Genomic DNA, 19,488 nt, shown 5'->3' with positions numbered 1-19,488 from the left:
GATCCCTTTATGTGGCTGTCTAGAGTGAATTCACAAACAGCCCAACTGTCATCCTGACCCAGGCGTGTATTCCACAGCCAGACAGAGGCACAGAATGGTTAAGCAATAAAATGCCCACTTTCTAAAAGTGGCATTTTCAAATTACAATTTAAAGTTGTGAGTTCAGAGACCCCCGGCTCCATAACTCTATCTGCTCCCAATGGTAAATTACACTTAAAAGATATTTCAAGGCAATCCTCATGTTACCCTACAGGGAAGAGAGGCCTTGCAATAGTGAAAACCAAATCTAGCAGTATTTCACTATCGGAACATGTAAAACATACCAGTACATGTCCTTCCTTTTAAATACACTGAACCCTGCCCATGGGGCTACCTTGGGCCTACCTTAGTGGTGATCTACATGTAGTAAAATTGAAGGTTTGGGACTGGTAAGTAGGTGTACTTGCCAAGTCGAAATGGCAGTTTAAAACTGCCCCCCCACACACACTGCAGTAGCAGGTCTGAGAAATGTTTACAGGGCTACTCATGTGGGGGGCATAATCAGTGCTGCAGGCCAACTAGTAGCATTTGATTTACAGGCCCTGGGCACACACGGTGCACTATACTAGGGATGTACAGGTAATCAAATATGCCAATCATGGATAAGCCAATCATCAATACAATTTAAATGAAGAGCTCTTGCACTTTAGCACTGGTCAGCAGCGGTAAAGTGCCCCGAGTCCTAAAGCCATCAGAAGCAAAAAACAGCACATATTGAAAAACATATATTAGCTTTAGTTAATTCATTTTTTGTTCAGATCATATCCTTTCAGAATATGTAATATTAATTTCAATATGTAATGTTAATTTTAAAGCAAATCAACATCAGTTCAATGCAATCCATTTTCATTTAAACAGGGGTCATATTCATTTAAAACATGGCTTGTGTTCATTTTGATATGTGCTTTATTCATTTCAAAGCATGCTACATTCATCTCACATAGTTTCATATTAATTTAAAAAAGTGTCATACTCATTTTATTGAATGTTATATTAATTTTGATGTCATATTAACTCTACCAGATGTCATATTCATTGTAACATGTCATATTGCTTTCAATGAATGCCATATTCATTTCAGTGGATGTCAATATTCACCTTAACACCTGCCATAATAATTTTAACATGGGTCATATCCATTTCAACGTAGGTCATATTCATTTCAATATATGCAATATTCATTTTGATGTGTGTCATGTTAATTTCATAGCATAACATACTCATTTTGGTAAGTTTCATGATAATTTCAGCATTGGTCATATTCAGTTTAGGGCTCATATTCATTTTGATGGATGTCATTATCATTTTAGCATGTGTCATATTCCTTTCAATGGATGTCTCATTAATAATAACACATCATATTCATTTTAACATGACTCATACCCGTTGCAACACATATCATAATCATATCAATGTGTATCATATTACTTTCAATGCAAACCATATTCGTTTTGATAAATGGAATGTTCATTGCACATTAAATTCTTTTCAGAATAATACATTTTCATTTCGGTACCTTATATTCATTAACAATCAGTCATATTCATTCCAATGCATGTCATATTCCTCTTGGCACATATCAGTCATTTAAAACAAATGACCCACTCTTTTTGAGGAATATTGTACTTGTTTCAGTGATTGCTTTATTGTTTACAGTGAGGGCCGTATTCATTTCAGTATGATTGATATATAGTTCAGTATATCTCTTATTCAATTCAGAGTGTGAGTTATTCATATTAATCACTAAGTAACATATTCACTCTGCCAGGTTTCATATTTGTTTTGGTTCATGTCATATTTACTCTGCCAGGTATGATATTTATTTTGACACATAGAACATTCATTCTGCTGTGTGTCATATTCATTTTGCAACATGCTGTGCATTTCTGGAGGTGTGCTACATGGGGAGCTGTAATTTTGTCATGAACGGCTTCCCATACTTGCTCCTACAATGCATCCATTAAATGAATGGGTCTGGAAAGAAGAGGAGACCCGCTGTGGGACTGAACGTTGAGTACTTGAGGATAGGGATAAAAAATAATGAGAAGATTCTGCAATCCTATTATCCCTTTTATTTAGCATCCATAAACTCACAGTAGCCCCTGCTCTTCCCTCATTACATTTCATGCTACATCCCTCCGTACTATTTGAGGAAGGAATGGGTAGAAGACAAAGAGGGGGAGGAAATGGGAAATGAGGATGATCAGGAGAACAGCATGTTTGGCAATTGCTTTGACTCTTTGGCCCAAGCCCATGCTTCTAGTGATAGCTTGAATGTAATGCTATAAACCACACTTGCTAACAGAGAAAAACGAAAATCCTAATATCGTTTTTGCTTTGGCATCCTATGAATGGGATTTCATCGTGCCTAACATTTGCTTCATCCCTGTCAATGGCCGTATGCTAAAAAGATCGGCTGAGTTGCCTCCTTGATTAGCTGAGGAAAGGACAACGGCTTCAAGTATCCATCGGTGCCACCCTGCACAGAATAACATGTGTAAAAGGTGTCAAGTGATGCCTAAGAGAATCCCCATTTAGGAGGAAAACCCTACAAAAAGAGAAACCAACGTTGTCAGTCCTGTAGCTCTTAATTGAACATTGAGATTAGTATTGGAGAAATCAGCTAGGGACCAAACTCCTTCTGACATAAAGGAGGAGGTAAAAGTAGAATTTAGGCATAGTAATCCAGAAGAAGGTCTAAGCTGCCAGAAACAAAAATTAGGCACAAAAGTAGCAGCAAGGGACGACAAACACAATGAAACATAATGGAATGAATGTGTTGCAATGCATCCAGCACTTGCAAATGCGTCCTTATATTGCTACCAACAGGAACTGTCATCATAGGAAAGAATGTTGTCCTATCTTGCATTGAGAACCTCTGTTAACATTCTATGGTCAACCCACCATCTTGGAGAGAGCTGGTTATATGGTTTGCCTATTGCACCTTTCTGGAAATCATGGTGGTCACTAGTTAGACAAAGTTGAAGCCTGAGTTTGATATTTCTTGACTAGTGTTGCATTCCACAATTCTGTTGCTGCCATCCACACTATGACTAGGTCAAGGATCACCACTCCAGGGTAGTCACAAGCCAGAGACACAAGGGAGGTTTGAGAGACGTGAGCGTTCAGCAGCACGCCAAGGATAGCAACGCTATGCTCCTTCCTCTACTGGGCCTCTGGTAATTTCTTAGCTCTCTTCTCTGCACAGTTAGAACAATCCCCAACCTTGTTCTCTCCTGCAAAAAAGTAAAACCTTCATGTTCAGCAGGTTCCTCTTGCAGAGGCAGCCAACACGTATCATTGTCCAGATTCCCAAACATCCTCCTAATACTATGGATTGTTGAGATGATGAAACTTCATCAAAGGTCACAAATACATAAATAAATACTTATGTAAGCAAGTCTTGGTTCATAGCTTTACCAGAGTTCCATGTAACTGTATTTGTGGACCTTTACTCTGCGCTATGTCACTTGAACCAAGCTATACCTGGCTCATAATCCCTAACTAAGGTAAAAACGGTCCTGGGTTGCTTGTGTTCCCATTCATGGAGGAAAGGGTCATGACTGAAATGCATAGAGCTGGGTCCAAACTAGTGTGGCATGGTGTGCAAAATAACGATGGATTGGGGTGAGGCCCTGAGTAATTACCAGGTGGTGAAATTGATTCAAGCATTCCATCCACCACTTTTTTTGTATACTTTAACACAGTGCCCACAGCATTTCACTCAAATGCAGTTGGCCTCATCCACTAACTGGAAATGTTGATTCTCAATTTCTTCTTTGTTTTCTTCGTTGCACAAAACCTCAGGTGACATCAAAGAACTGTACCAAACAAGGATATCACCGGGTTGTATTGCTGCATTTTCAGATGACTGTGATTTGCTATCAACCAATGAAATGATCAAAAGTGTTGGGATGCAGGTATGTCTTGAAGTGGGAATGGAATGGACACTCTTGTAGATTTGTTCTTCAATCTTAGCTAAGATTTTCTTTTTCTAAATTCTAGCATAAGAAGATAGGAGTGTGAAGATATACATAGTTATGCCGTCATTCATAGAAGGTTGAAATATGACCCTCTGTAATTTTCACTGACTAAGCAATAATATCTATTTTTAACTTGTGTTATTGACTTTTGAGTATTGCAAAGTTAATAAATGATTTTGTGTAGAATTATTTTAATACAAATGCTCTAATGTACCTTTTTACATAAAAAGAGGGCATGCAATGTGTTTATACAAATACAGACCTCATCTTAAAAAAAGACCGCTGATGTTAAAATGTCACTAGGCCCTCATATCAACATTGGCGGTATCGACCGCCTACCGCCACGGCGACTTGGCGTCAACATACTGCCACCGTGTCTATCAGCCGTCTACCGGTATCATGACCGCCGATGGTCATGGCAGCGGACAGCAGTAAGGCGGCGCTGCTGATAGCAGCACCGCCACGCCAGAAAAACACAGCCGACTGTATCAAGAACAAGGATACAGCCTGGCGGTGTTTTGCTGGTGGATGCTGCTGTTGACAGAAGCGCAGCGGAGCGCCTCAAGCTGGAGGACCCCCTGCAAGCTGGTAAGTTGGGTTCTCCGACTGGAGAGGGGGGCGGGGTGTTGTGTGTATGTTTGGGTGTGTGTGAATATGTAGTGGTATGCGTGCATGTGGGTGTGAGTCGTGTAGGATGCATGCATGGATGAGTGATTGTGAGTGTCGGTGTTGTGAATGCATGTGTGTGACAATGTATGTTGGTGTGTGTTGGGGTGTGTGGGTATGTATGTGTGCATGCATGGGTGGTGGTGGGTATGCGTGTGTGCATGTGTGTATATGGGTGCACGTGTGGGTGTGTATATGTGCGGGGCACAGGAGCAGGAGGGGGAGAACTCTGGGGAGGGTGGAGTGGGGGAGACCCCTATCAGTGCTAGGGAAGGGATTCCCTGGCACTGATAGTGCCTACCGCCATGGTTTTCGTGGCGGTATGTTTGTCACGAAAACCATGGCGGTAGGCCGGGTCGTAATCCCAAGGGTGGGATTGTGGCAGCCAGCAGGCTAGAGACCGAAGTCTCCAGCCCAGCGGCCGTTATCACCCTGACGATCGGTATGTTAAAGTGGCGGTTTTGGATGGCGGTAGCCGTCATGGTCCAAATCCCATTTATTTTTACCGCTGGCCTGTTGGCGGTATTACCGCTGCTTTAACACCGACCGCCAGGGTTGTAATGAGGCCCTGTATTTTTAACTTTGCAATATATCGACAAATTCTTCACCCACCACTAGCTTTGCAACTCAATTACATCATAGAGCATATCATATGTGTGGTATAGTACCAGAATATCATGGGCGAAATATCATTGTACAAAAACTATTGTGACCGATATAACAGCCATCAAAATACTGTGAAGTTACATCTTTTTATTTGTACCACTATTAAGTTGTATACATATATAGTGTCAGAAATGCACTTATTAATTCGGAAGGAATGTAACCCTAACAACATAATACGTCCACTCAAGCAAGGTCAAAACTAAGGTTTAGGCCAAAGCACAGTTCAGTATCTCTGCTGAACCACTGGTAGCTATTGTACAAACAGCAGGCAATGGCCAGAGAGGTGCCAGTTGAAGTATCAACAATTTCAGTGTAAAGCACAAAACACAATATAATTCCCAAAGTCATGTAGAAACAACGAAGCAAACTTTAATGAGCAGAAAGACACCACCATCCTTCACATAAATTAAGAGGAAATTGAGATAAGATTTTTAAAGTTTAAGGTAAAAAGTGCCATGAAAATATAAAAAGGCAGTCAAAAGTCACTTTGGAGGAGTCAAAAACTACTTTTCTCCAGCTACTAGGAATTCTGGTCGGTCCTGCAGTCTGAAGCTCCTCAAGACAGGCTGCTAGGGCCAGGTCTCTCCCCGGCCTCTTCTCCTGCAGGGTCCTGGTCTTTTGTAGTCAGCTGGGCTCTCTAGGAGTCAGGAGTCCTTCTGCATTTAATGTTCCTTAAGTAAGCAAGCAGGAGACCAATCATTTGACACTTGGAGAGCATTTCTAATCATCAGGTGCCAGCATGAGCTAGGATTTTTTGAGTTGTTCAGTAAGTCCTCCTCTTCCAGAGCAATCATGATCCATCTTCATGGATGTCCTTCTTCAGATGGAGTCTTCCCAGGTCAATTAATGTTTTCAAGAGGTGGAGTGTTGGTGGCTGTGGAGCCCAATTTATCCTGTTCACTAGCCAGAAACTGTAGACATTCTGCCTCCAATCTTAACTATTTTCTGGTAGCCCTTGCACCTTATTTTGCAACATTTCCTCTTTGCCTTATTGTAAAATTGTTACTCAGGAGCCTGTTTCCATATGGCAAGCCCATCTGCCACCAGGCAGTCCTGTGTTCATTTTCCCAGCCATGCCCCTATTTAGATGAGCAATTCTTCACCTGACAGCAACAACACTAGTTCTCTTCCCCACAGTGATTAGAGTCTGGATGTTTAGAATGGTCCTAGCAATGAAAAGGAGAAGCCGTACAAGGCATCTCCAAGTCAAAAGAGGTAGTGCTAAAGCTATCCTTTGTTCTCCCGCCTGTTGCTGTCCGCTGCCATATAGGCAATTCTGCTACGTGGTCAGTAATTAACACCCATCTACTCGTCCTGGGCTCAGAGGCAAGCTATTATACTCAGAGTCAGGGTGGTTAACTCTCCTAGTCAAGAATGTGTATTCCAGGACTGGAAGAACTGAGTGGCAAAACTAGTTTCAGGCCACTTTTGGCTCAGGTACCACAAAGTACATTTTTAGAAAGTTGGCTTTCCACTTAATTTAAAAAAAATCTAATTGCAACATTAAGTCAGATTTTGAAATTTAAGTATGAAATATATTTGAATCAATTTACCTAGATTTTCCCAAACCGACATAAGAAATGGAGCTTTTAATCCCATTTAGGCCTGTTCAGGGAAAGGTCTAGAAAAGCCCCCATAGTGAAATAGGTTTTGGCTTTTAGTTCGCTGTGCAATCACACTAACTGCAGTATGTAGTGTGCGCTAATTTTATATATTAACCCCCTGCCCTCTGGGCTCACATGGCACACTTTCTGGATGATGTATGAAAATATTAAAATAGGCTCTTTCTAAATAGCAAATATACTTTTGCCTGACTTGTGTCATTGCACTGCTTTTAAACTTCAATGGAAAACATCAAAGGTCCAAATAGTTAATCGTAAAATATCATCTGCTGCTCTTGAGGGATTTCCTCAAGAATGCAGGCCCAAGAGAAAGTCTGGAAAGTTTTGAACAGGAATTTCTTGTGAAATATTTTAGGGCATACACACTGAACATGAATTATGTTATAGGCACACGTAGGTAGCTAGCTATTTTACATTGTTTATCTAACATAATTTTCACAGACGTTACAAGAAAAACTATTGCTTTTGACTATGGCTTGTATTAGCTTCATCCCTTGCTCTAATGATCTTGCGAATGAATAAAAAAACAACAGCTCTCGCTAGGGAAGACAACAGACCCTGTGCTGTTGATCTCCATCACACAGGGTTGTTTCTGGTGGCCAAAAGGCTTCTAAGTCTTCCTGACATTTGTGAAATATGGTGATGTCTGGCTGAAGGTTAACTTGGTTGACCTTAAAATCCAAAACTGATCTAAATAATTCCATTTCACTTTCATGTAGATGTTGAGCCCCCTGTTCGACTTAGCCGTTTTGGGGATGTATAACTAAAAGTTACGCAGTTGACAATCCAATCAAAAGAATATTAAAGTGTTATGGATTATCGGTCACATAACTTTCCGACTAACAAATTCTGATATAAGACTAATATAAAATGTTTTGTATTTTATATTTTCTACCACTCGCTATGAGATTTTCTCATTTAAAAAATGGCTGTGTTCTTCACTGCCCCTTGGTCAGACACTAATACTGCTCGTTCACTTTTCTAGAATACATACATGGGATTTCTAGACTACAGAAGAGACACCGTTCGAAAGCTTAGAATCAGCCCCAGCACTTGCACCTTTAACCCCGGCGTTATGGTTGCTAACATGACAGAGTGGAAACGCCTTCGTGTTACCAAGCAGTTAGAAAAATGGATGCTGAAAAATGTGGAGTATGTACAAAGTTTTTATTGGTTTATTTGTGACTTTGTAAAAGTATTTAAAAAAATCAAAAGGATTTGTAGTTGTGATGTAACCAACAAAACGTTATTTTAAGACCTCTCTTAAAAATTGTTTTATCCTATATTCTGTCTTCAGTCAGGAAGAAGTCACACCAACTCATACTATGATGTTCGTGAAACCGATTCAAAGTCCCTTGTTTTAGGGAGGGCCACACTGCATTCTTTAATAATTATATCTCTGACACCTTTTTCCAGATAAAGGCCTGCCACTGCTCATAGATACTCTGCATGGAGTATAAGTCGCTGCAGAATCACAGAGGGAATAGCTCCTGTAACTTTAGCAGAACACACCATCAGTACACACTCAGTCATGTGAGGTTGGAGTGGCCATGTATTCCGTCTTGTACTGATATTTTTTCGTACGGTCTGTACAGTTGAGGGATGCAGAGGTACACTACCAAAAAGATAGCAGCAGTGTGGCCCTTTTCTCAAGAAAAGCATTGATTTTATTTACTTATATTTATTAAAACAATGCTAAAGGCGAATCAGAAACCATTGAAGAAGAAAGGCGCTGCAAAATGTAGGAATAGTGAATATAGGTTAAAATCGTGATCATGATAGGCCAGGCCATGAAAGGACAGGCATGCAGAAATTCAGAAGACAGAATAAAATATAATTTAAAACAGAAAGAGGGTGAAAAGCAAAACCATACAAAACTCTTGGTCATATAGCAAGATAGAGTTAATCTTGCAAGGACGGGAAGGGCAATTTAATACTAGGAGGAAGTATTATCTGCTGGACATTGAGAAGGTCACCTAGGGTGGCACACCAGTGCATGGATCAGAGGAGAGCATATTTCTAGATAAGTGTTCTGCGTGAGAGCTTGTATGTGATGGGTGTGGGTGTTTAAGAAGGTGGGTTGTTAGGAAATATGCAAGTCCTTCACAAGTTATGTCTGCAACCTTCTGTCTACTGGGAACAGAGTATCCCTTTGTAGCACTTCAATCTCTCAAGGTAGCAAGGCAAAGCAGTCCAAGGCTTTCTCAGGTGAGGTGGTTTGGGCTAGTACTCCAGTCAGCAGACACGCACTAACATAACCCAATAAATCATTTTCCAGTGAGTGCTTTTTCTAAGCAAAGATCTAAGCATATAGCAATGTTCCCTCATCCATTCTCCAGTGGGCTACAGATAAATGTGCAATCAAGATAAAACAGAAAATTGAGTATGCAGAGCTTAGTTTTTACCACGACATACACATGCATGTATTGAAAAATAAAGGCAAAAGGGTGTCGCACTGCAGCATGCTGAATGAGACACTTGTCCTAGTGGGCTGAGTGACTACATTCTAAAATGTTGGTTAAAGTCCTACATTAATAATTGTATGTACTGCAACTCCTTGGAGAAGTGTGGCTCAATGGTTAGAGCGGCAGACCCTGATGCAGAAATCTGGCCCAGGACCAGGGTTCAATTCCTGCCTTGGTGGGTCTTGAGCTCAATTTCCTTGGATTTGATAATTTTCGCATCGGTGCCTAATCTAATTCATGGGTCCCACTCTGTAACTCTGGGCAATAGCTTGCTTAATCTCCACAATGGCCCCAACAGCGCTGGGATGCCTGGCTTCACCTTGGAGGTTGCCCAGGAGTGGGCACCTCACAGGGAAAAGCCAGGAGGGGTTCCACAGCGGTATGCGTACAGTGCCTTGAGATCCTAACGGGTGAGTAGTGCGCTATACAAGTACGAAGTTTACATTTTAACTCCTTAAAACATTTCAAGAGTACTTTTGATCAACTATGTCTTTGACTAAGGAGTAGTCAAGGTGTATCAAAGTTGCTGGGTTACTACTATCCATGGTTATAGGCATGTCTTTCCCTTATATTGGCCCTTATAAAAGTGATTTCAAATTAACACAAATACTGCATAAACCAACTTTTATTGGTTTATAAAGTATAATGAAATACAGAAAATGTCCACAGGCAATTCAGTATAGCAACATAAGGGTGTGTTATATACATCTCCATATCCCCTGTGCATATCCATCATGATATTGCTCATTATTCCAATCATTTATCCACACCTTTTCATGCTTTTAGGAACAACCCCTGCCTCATATATGGCCCTCCCCTGCGTGGCACACCAGCCCATGACCCCTTTCCATGACACCAGCAGGAGAGGGAAAGGGAGCTGCCACCCCTTGGCAGTACCTCTCTTTGCAAGTGCTACTCTGATCCCTACCAGGGTTTTGTCTCCCCTGGCGTCCCATACTCCCTCTAGGACTCTGTTGTAATGCTATGTCTTTAGGACATAGAAGCTTTATGTTTTACAATTCTTTATAGTGTTTTTTACCGAGGTGGGATTCTGCTCTTGCCAGTTGGTGCGTGGCTGGCAAGAGGGAATCACAATTTGCCAGGCTGTTCCTAATAAATCCATTACTTGATGCAACATGGTGTCTCCTCCATCATTACAACATTTTGGCGATGACCGACCAGCCATAACAACCTGGGACGTGAGTGTCAGACCCGATCAAGCATGCCATAGCTGCTGGAAGGAAAGAATCAGTGAGCACATAGCGCTTGAGAGGCACTCTCTAATGGGAAAAGCAATGACCCGCTGGGCACTTTGGGAACCATGGATCACACTGTCGGTGTGGCAGTTGTGAGTAATATTGTGTATTGTGGCACTGCACCACACTGCTCGAATAAACTGCCAACTCAAGCGAAGCAACTACACGAGATGCGTGTGAGCACCAAGGCAATCAGAGACAGCTCATGTGTGCTTGCTTATGCTCCCTACTCAGGATGCCCACTGTGCAGAGAAGAAATAGAGAGGAATTAACCGAATAAGCAAAAATGTTGACTTTGCTGATTGGGTTGGTAAACCATAACTGTCATTCTGTGAAAGTCCTCATTAACTACACATCAGGACACAACGCTTGCTCACTTCAGGGAACATTTAATACTGCATGACCATTAGAGGAAAGCATGTTCTCCCTTGCATGCCGGTTAGAGGAAAGAACCTTCTTTCACCCTTACTGCACTCTAAAACTGTTACAGTACTTAAAAACAAATAGTCCACAGGAGATTCTCAGCCCACTATGGAATCCTCAGCAATTGTTCTTCCTCCTGCATTTCTGCCTCATCACGACACACCAGTGGGAGGACTGGATAGAGCTATTCAAAAATGATTTGATTACATAAGGATTTTAGGCCAAAAAAAAAGCCTTATCGTTGAGTACTTTGGGAAAAGAATGGCACCATGTATTTACATTTCTTACGGAAATATTGGAGAACAATGACCAGCCTATACAGGACGTTTGTAAAGAAGCTAAACTACGTTTGGAATGCAGATTAGCCAAAGAGGAGAATATTGTCATGTCCTGTTGTAAATTCTACACTCGTCCTCAGAAATCAGGAGTGTCAAAGGAAGATTTTGTATCTGGCTTACATGGACTCTCAGTCAAGTCTCGTTTTGGTCAAAGGATGGAAAAACGTATTCAGGACCAGTTGATCGTTCAACGCAGGAGCAAAAAAACACAGGAGCACTTATGGGCAGCAAATAATTCTTCACTGAAGGATACTCTCAGTATAGTTAAAGGAATAAGAATTATGCAGGAGTGAGATGCACAAGAAAGATTTGGCGAGCGCAGGAGAGGAGGTATCTGTAATTAACAAAAGAGATGATGTAAGGACGTGTGCAGACATCCAAATTTTGGGGTCCATTCAAAGTGAAGAAGGTACATGAGGCATGTGTTGAAATGGTTAATGGTAACAAATGGAAGCATCACAAAGCGGTCCTGTATCAGAAAGGGCAGAAATAAGGAGCAGCATGGACAGGAAGGTATCAGTACCTTCATGTTGATGCATGATGAAGAATTAGTAGGAAAGTCAGCTTTGGGGGATATTAAGGCATGAAAACGGTGGTGGGGATGTGAGAAGTGGCAAGTGCAATTCTAACGTATCCTGCGTGAGTGATAGTGAGGTACGTGTTTGTTAGAAATCGGGTCTCTAGTTGGAAGAGATATACACCCTTGTCCAAGTAGGGACCAGATTCCTAGTCAGGGTAAGTCACAATACAACCCAAATTATCCTGTACTCAACCTCCGGTAGTTTGGCACAGGGCAGTCAGGCTTAACTTAGAAGGCAATTTGTAAAGTATTTGTGCAATAACTCATAGAGTAACGCAGTGAAAACACCACAAAAACACACCACACAGCTTTAGAAAAATAGTTGATATTCATCGGAATAAAATAAGGTCAAAATGATGAAAATCCAATGTACACAGGCAAAGTTATGAATTCTTAAAGATTAAAGTCCACTAAGGCGCCTAGAAACACAACAGCTCCAACTGGGGTTATCACGGCGTCGTTGACGGAATTGTTCCCAATAATCCGACGCCACAGGCACCAGTCATGGACTCGCATGGACCCCCAGGTACAGTACCATTTGAAAACAAAGATGTTGCTCGGGGTCGGGGAGATGAGGCATTACTGGGACCAGTGCAGCATCTGCCCCTTCCGGCTTCCGGGGTGATGAGGTGTTGATTCCGTACTGCGAAGCAGGGGGAGGCGAGGTGCCGGTTCTGTTCAATTGCAGGGGGAGCTGGTGCAGCATCAGTGGTGATGCGTAGGTTCCTTGTGACCCGGCAGGGTCAATGGATCAAGTCGGCCAAGACGTGATGTGTCGACTTTGCAGTATTTCAATGACCCTGCATGACGTCAGCGGTGTTGCAGCAATGTCTGACTTGCTTGGCAGGCCACGGTTGTTGAGTGAACAATGTCCATGGAGCGGGAGCAGGCTGCGGCATCAGTGCTGACGCCGCTGAAGTCGTTCCTGGCATTGCTGATGTCAGAAAACTAGCTAAAAGCTAGTAGATGAAGTCTTTGCTGTCCCTGAGACTTCAGAACAGGAGGCAAACTCAATCCAAGCCCTTGGAGAGCACTTGTGAGGAAGGCAGAGTCCTTCCAGCAAAGTCAGAGACCAGCAGGGCAGCAGGGCAACAAGCCAGACAGCAGTCCTTCTCAGCACCGCAGTCCAGATGAGTCCTGTGGGCAGCCAGGCAGTTCCTCTGACAGAGTGCAGGTGTAGATCCGGAAGTGTCCTATCTGGTGGGGTCTGAGACCCACGTTCTATAACCAAAAATGCCTTTGAAGGGGGGGAAACTTCAAAGAGTGGTTTGAAGTGCACAAGTTCCCCTTTCAGCCTAGTCCTGTCTGCCAGGATCCCTGAGGGGGCTTATCAGTCCTTTATGTGACGGCAGGCTACTGGCCTTTGAAATGTAAGAGAGCCCCTCCACCCTTCCTGCCCAGGGAGACCCATTCTGTATGCAGATGAATGCAGATGTGACTGAGTGTCCTGTGTTTATGAGTGTCTGGGTGGAATGCACAAGGTGAGCTGTCAACCAGCACATACCAGACGTGGACTGGAGATCTGTAAGGCACACATGGCAATAATTGCAGATAAATGACTACTTTCTAAAAGTGGCATTTCTAAAATAGTAATATTATATCCAACTTCACTAGTAAACAGGATTTTCTATTACAATTCTGGCAATACTAAACATGACAGGGCCCCTCCTTCCAGATCAGAATCTACCACTCAAAAGTATATGAGGGTAGTACTAATGCTGGTCTATAAGAGGAGCAGGCCTGACAGCAGTGGAAAACTATTTTTCATTACCAGGAAATGTAAAACACATGGCAGCATATTTATGAGCCCCTAGCACCACTGGAGTGTCACTTTCTGTGACGCTCCGGTGGTGCTATGCCCTTCGCGGTATTTAGAAGGTGGCTTAAGCCACTTTTTGTGGCTTAACGCCACCTTGTAAATACGACCCCTTCACACGCAGCCCTTTGCGTGGAAGGGGGTACAATGGGTGTTGCTGTGGGCATGCCACAGCAACACCCATTGCATTTTGGCGCTGCCTCAGATTTACGAGTTTTTGTAAACCTGAGGCAGCGCCAAAAATCTAACGTGAACTCAGGGGTGGCATTAGCAAGGTGCAACGAGGTGTAATACATTTATTCCTCCTCGTTTGTTGCTTTTTCTATGTGTGCTGCATTCTTGGGGTGACCCTTCAAAGAGGCTATTTTCCAACAGTGTTCAAACCTCAGTATTTGGAAGATTAAATCGAGGGGTAGTGAACTTTCTTATTAGACCTTGTCTTTTTTCCTCTTTGGAGGGTTATTTTAGTTACGTTTTGATTTTTTTTGTTTCATTAGTTTCTTCTATAGTTCGATTTTTGTTTGTTTCCTTAGTTTCTTATACAGTTTAGTTTGTTGAGCGGAAAGTGAGGGGATTTGTTTGAACACAATGTCTTTAGGACATATAACCTTTGATTTACCATACTGTGTAGCCTGTTCTTACCGAGGTGGGGTTCTATTCTTGCTAATTGGTGTGTGGATGTCATGCTCTGGCAGCCTGTTCCTAATAAATACATTACTCAATGCAACTTGGAGTCTCCTCCAAAATTACAGCAGACTCCCAGTCGGATGGGCAATGGTGCGGTATGGATGGGAACCAGTGGTCTAGCTACAGTGGGGGGAGGTGGGAGGAGGGTGCTACCTTCCCACAGCAGAAGAGAGCTCCCTCACTGTAGAAAAGCTGAAAGAAGAGTCTGGTATTTACACCGTTACCAGACCTTACAATGAGGTGCCGTTCTATATGTGCCTATTTCATCTATACTTTCTGATTTTATCTATCCTCTCTGCTGCTGAAAGAGATTTATATATTCCACCATCCAAAGTTCAAACCCAATCATCTTGTCTTCTTCCGACTCAGAAACATGTTTGCCGAGCTGATCAAGTGATTTTATAAATACATTTGCGATTCGTTTGAAAAAGAAGACTTTGGCCATCATTACAAGCCGCCTGCCAAAGTTGGACCGCCGGGCGGCCGCCAATGCAGCCGCACTCCCGCCGTGGCCATTATGAGATCCCCGCTGGTCCGGCGGGCGGAAACCTGGTTCCTGGCCGTCGGCCCAGCAGGGATCATTGCTGCATCACAGGAGCCGGCTCCAAATGGAGCCGGCGGTGTTGTGGCTGTGCGACGGGTGCAGTTGCACCCGTCGCGCTTTTCACTGTCTGCTGTGTAGACAGTGAAAAGCTGCACGGGGCCGTGGCAGGGGGCCCCTGCACTGCCCATGCCAGTGGCCCCGCGACTCCCCTTACCGCCAGGCTTTTCATGGCAGTTCAAACCGCCATGAAAAGGCTGGTGGTAGGGGGACTCGTAATCCCCTGGGCCCTGGCGTATTAAAACTGCCGGGACCACTGTGGCGGGAAACCGCCGGTCCCTGTGAAGCACCGCCAGCCTGTTGGCGGTGCTTCCTCCAGAACAGCCCTGGCGGTCTTTGACTGCCAGGGTTGTAATGACCCCCTTCGTCCTGGTTATCAAATTGGAATTTCGCCAGAAGTTGCTGTAAAATGAATGATATTGTTATGGATGTTGGATGTTATGGATGTTGTGGATTAATACATAACAAAAGGAACACTTATGGTGTGTTTCCTCCACACATTTGTTACTTTCTCCAGTTTGGAACCGTACAGTTTTGTGCCACAATACTTTTATAAATCAGTTTGGAACCGTACAGTTTTGTGCCACAATACTTTTATAAATCAGTCATGTACTCCGCCACGGGTATGTTGTATCTTGATTTATTGACAAGTAGGTATTGGCGCCGTCAGTGCTCCCTCTCCAGCCAGCTGTAAGCCGCAACTGACCCTTAAGATTCTGCAGCCTTCTAGAACACAGAACACTACTGTAACATTCCACTTTAAAGATAAACATGCATTACAACATAACTCCCCCCTTTACAGACCTTCAATGCATTCTCCCTGTAACATTAAATTCTCTCAGCTGAGAAAATTGTTGAGGAGGTGCCTACTTAGAATAATAGTAAGACACTTCTGTGTCTACAGGACAAATATAACAAGTTAGTGAAGGAGGCAGGTAAGAAACTTCATTGGGGCAAACAGAGAAAGATATATGTGAACAGTAATAATGCAGGGAAGTTAGAAGCGTGGCTTCGGGGAGGGTGGAATCAGTGAGATAGATGGGTCAAATCACTGACAATCAAAGGCGAAAGCTCACGGTTGATAGGCAGAAGGCAGCAGTATTTAAGGACGAATATGAAGCCTTTTTACACTCAAACAGAGATAGGTGTTTTCTTAAAGATGATAGATTTGCCATGTTTATCACAGAAGATGACATTGCAATTAGGACAAGGCTTGACAACTGAAGAAATAGCAGCAGCCTTGAGTCAAATGCAATTGGTCACGACACTGTGTTTGGCCCCAGCAGTAGGCCTGGATTTCTTGCTTTTTGATCCCCCAGTTTGTGGACTTTTCACTGTGGGTGAGCCTTGCTACTGGTATCTCACCCACGGTAATCACCTGATAAATGGACTTCACATGTGCAACACAGCAAGGGAAAGTGGCACTTGGCTGGGGACACGTAAACACATGCACACACGTGTGCACATGTGTGCGGGCTGCACGTGGGAGACTACTGTTGTGCGCATCCCGGTAACAACTCACAGGAAAGCTAGGCGCAGTGGGGACTCTGCAGGTATAGGTATTCACCTGGCATAGGCCTCATAGTGTGCACTATTAGGGGAGGTCAGTATGCTTTACTGATTTATCTATTGTGACACTACATTACACACCTTGGGAGGGCACTGCCTTAGAGTGCAGTTTCCCTTCTCCTTGGCCTAAAGACACCATTGACGTCATTAACTAAAGTATAACCTGTGCAGGAAAATCAAATTTGCCACTTCCAAAATGATTACGGTACATCTTGTGGGTCAGTCAGAGTTTTCATTTTTTCCTGGGTCAGCTCAGGATCAGAGCCCAGGCCTGTTGTCACCCTGCTGTGTCCAGTAATTACATTCTCTCCAGCAACAGGAACAAAGGCCACCCCCACACAAAGGAAGCAATTAGCCTTACTTTTCCTTGCTCCTGAGGAGGAAAAGAGTTGGGGTGGAATGCTCTGTATCAATCACCCAGCTGTCACACTGCACCAGGGATGGGCCTGCTCAAGCACCCAGAACAGAGGAGAGTGCCCACACAACTGGAGCCAAACCACTGGGGGGTGTTTGAAATTCTGTTGGGCAGGTCCCTGGCAGTGATGTCAGCAAGGGGTGGAACTGAGACCCTAGTAGCTAATGTGACCAGTGACCCCTTGATGTTGCCATTTTGGAATATCCCCACATGCTGTGCAGGAGGGTTGGGGCAGAGGTGGGGAGGTGATGAAGCACCCCCGTATTGATTAGGGGTGCCTGTCTTCAGGAACCTTCCTCCCCATAAGCTCTTGCACAAGGGGAAGACTCTCTCTTACTTGCAAACTTTCTGCCTGCTTCAATGCTTCACTGCTAGATCCTGGGACTGCCATGGAGAACTGGAAAGAGGAAGCCTCTGACCCCCCCCATTATTGCATATGTTTATTGATCCATGACAACAATTCTTGCCCACGTAACATCCTTATTACACCATGACTCTTTGAACACTCTTGAAATGTCTGGGTGACCCCCCTAGGGGATCACCATTAGTTGCACAAAGTCAGCTACGGTATGGTCCATCTGCCAATGTAGATTTGCACATTTTTGCATCGTATTAAGTAGTGTGTGCATAATACATGCACTTCTCCTTTTCTAAAGAAAAACTACGGACTGGACAATCATTTATTGAGTGTTGTTAGTGCATGCCAGTGACTGATGACTCCTAGCCCACACTACCTCCCCTTGAGTAAGCCTTAAACTGCTCCGTCTCACTACTCTGTGAGAGTCAAGCGCTACAATGGGGTGTTTGGTTCCCACTGAGGGCAACTGAGGAACTATTATTTGTGCTGGCCACACAACTTATAACCCAATTTCCATCAAGCTATATAGGAAGCTCTTGGGAAAACTATGTCATGGTCTTCATTTATTAATCACTGTATAAAAGAGGAAGGCACAATCTCCTCAGACTTATGCAATGCCACAAGTACATTAATTCAGAAGAAGGGGAAACATGAAGACCAATGTTCTTCATGCAGACCAGTCTCACTACTTTATGTGGAGACCAACATTTTGCTGAAGGTGCTCACAAAATGCCTACTCCCTATGTTGCCCACCTTCATACTCCCTAACCAAACAGGTTCAGTACCAGGTATGTCAACTAGGCATACGCCACAATAACTACACCATAAGATGAATTGTGTCAGAAGGCAAGGGAGGCTCTTTGCGATTTTGTACCTGGAAACTGAAAAAGCATTTCATTCTTTTTGAATGGTGCTTTCTTTTTACAGTGGGACTAGGCCTAACGTTTCAGTCATGAATTGCTCTGCAATACACCAACCCAATGGCCGCAGTTAGGGTAAATGGATTGAAATGAGAGAAATCTGACTTATGTAGGGGCACACCTCATGCTTGCTTATTGTCTTCACCTTGCACCCCATTGGTGATTGCACGTCTGACAAGCTAGATCTAATAGGATCTCAGGATGCAAGACTAACAGTGGGGGAATGAAGCAGAGAACTGTATTTCATAAGATAGTGAAGGTTCTTATTCGTGGTATAGGCAGATTCCTCAGTCTCCAGAGTACTGGAGATTTTCAAACAAGTAATACATTCAGGTTTCACCATAATTTGGTCCATACTTTTCTTGATACAAGAATGGGGGGGTACATCCCTGCATCCCATGCCATTGAACATCATGGTTTTCATTACCCTGGGATATAAGTGACCACAGATAAATACGCTTTCTATGAGTGTAACCTACATAGACTTCTGCTAGGTTTCAGGGAAGATGTTGGCGACTAGGCTACTGTGCACATTTCACAACATGGTATAATGTCTTATTTAAGCTAATTTATTTCCCCAAATTCTTATATACTATAAAGAACACCATGTTTTGGATTCTAGACATTTTTTACAGCTTAGGTGGGGGTAGCAGGACACCACAGATCTTCTTGGCCAAGATGCAACGTAGGGGGCAAAGCACTGCCATTCTTCAGGTGCTACTGCTAGGCGATTTGGGTGATGGGCATAAATGACTGCTCCTTCACAGTAGAAGAGGAACCCTTAGTCAGGACAGGTGATGCACCTCAAAACCTACAAGCATTATACACATGTGGGCCCCTTACAGTGGGACATACCAGTCCTTGCAGCATGGAAGGCAGCACTATGAGTGATAATATAGGAGAGGATAATCTCAAAGGAGGCTTCTCTATGGTGTGGCACTATATAAAACAGTTACAAAGCAAAGATCTTTAAGAGGTGGGACCTCATGGGCATATAAAAAAAATAGGAAAAATATGCGGGAAGGATTAGATGAAACCCTTTTCATAACTACAATCAGAATTTGAGCAAGCTGTGTCTGAATTG

The 19,488-nt window shown here is 43.2% G+C and overlaps 1 protein-coding gene across 1 annotated transcript in view; it reads left to right on the top strand.

Annotated features, from left to right (window-relative positions):
• GLT8D2 (glycosyltransferase 8 domain containing 2) overlaps positions 1 to 19,488 on the top strand; it is a 148,259-nt gene that overhangs the window by 91,890 nt on the left and 36,881 nt on the right. The window contains exons 7-8 of the mRNA XM_069228998.1: positions 3,847 to 3,959; positions 7,962 to 8,128. Of these exons, the coding sequence (XP_069085099.1) occupies positions 3,847 to 3,959; positions 7,962 to 8,128 (280 nt within the window). The remainder of the gene's footprint in view (positions 1 to 3,846; positions 3,960 to 7,961; positions 8,129 to 19,488) is intronic.

Source organism: Pleurodeles waltl, chromosome 4_1 (genome assembly GCF_031143425.1).
Source record: "Pleurodeles waltl isolate 20211129_DDA chromosome 4_1, aPleWal1.hap1.20221129, whole genome shotgun sequence".
NCBI classification, from domain to species: Eukaryota; Metazoa; Chordata; class Amphibia; order Caudata; family Salamandridae; genus Pleurodeles; species Pleurodeles waltl.
Note: the sequence above shows the minus strand (reverse complement) of the source record. Positions and strands in the feature narration are given on the sequence as shown.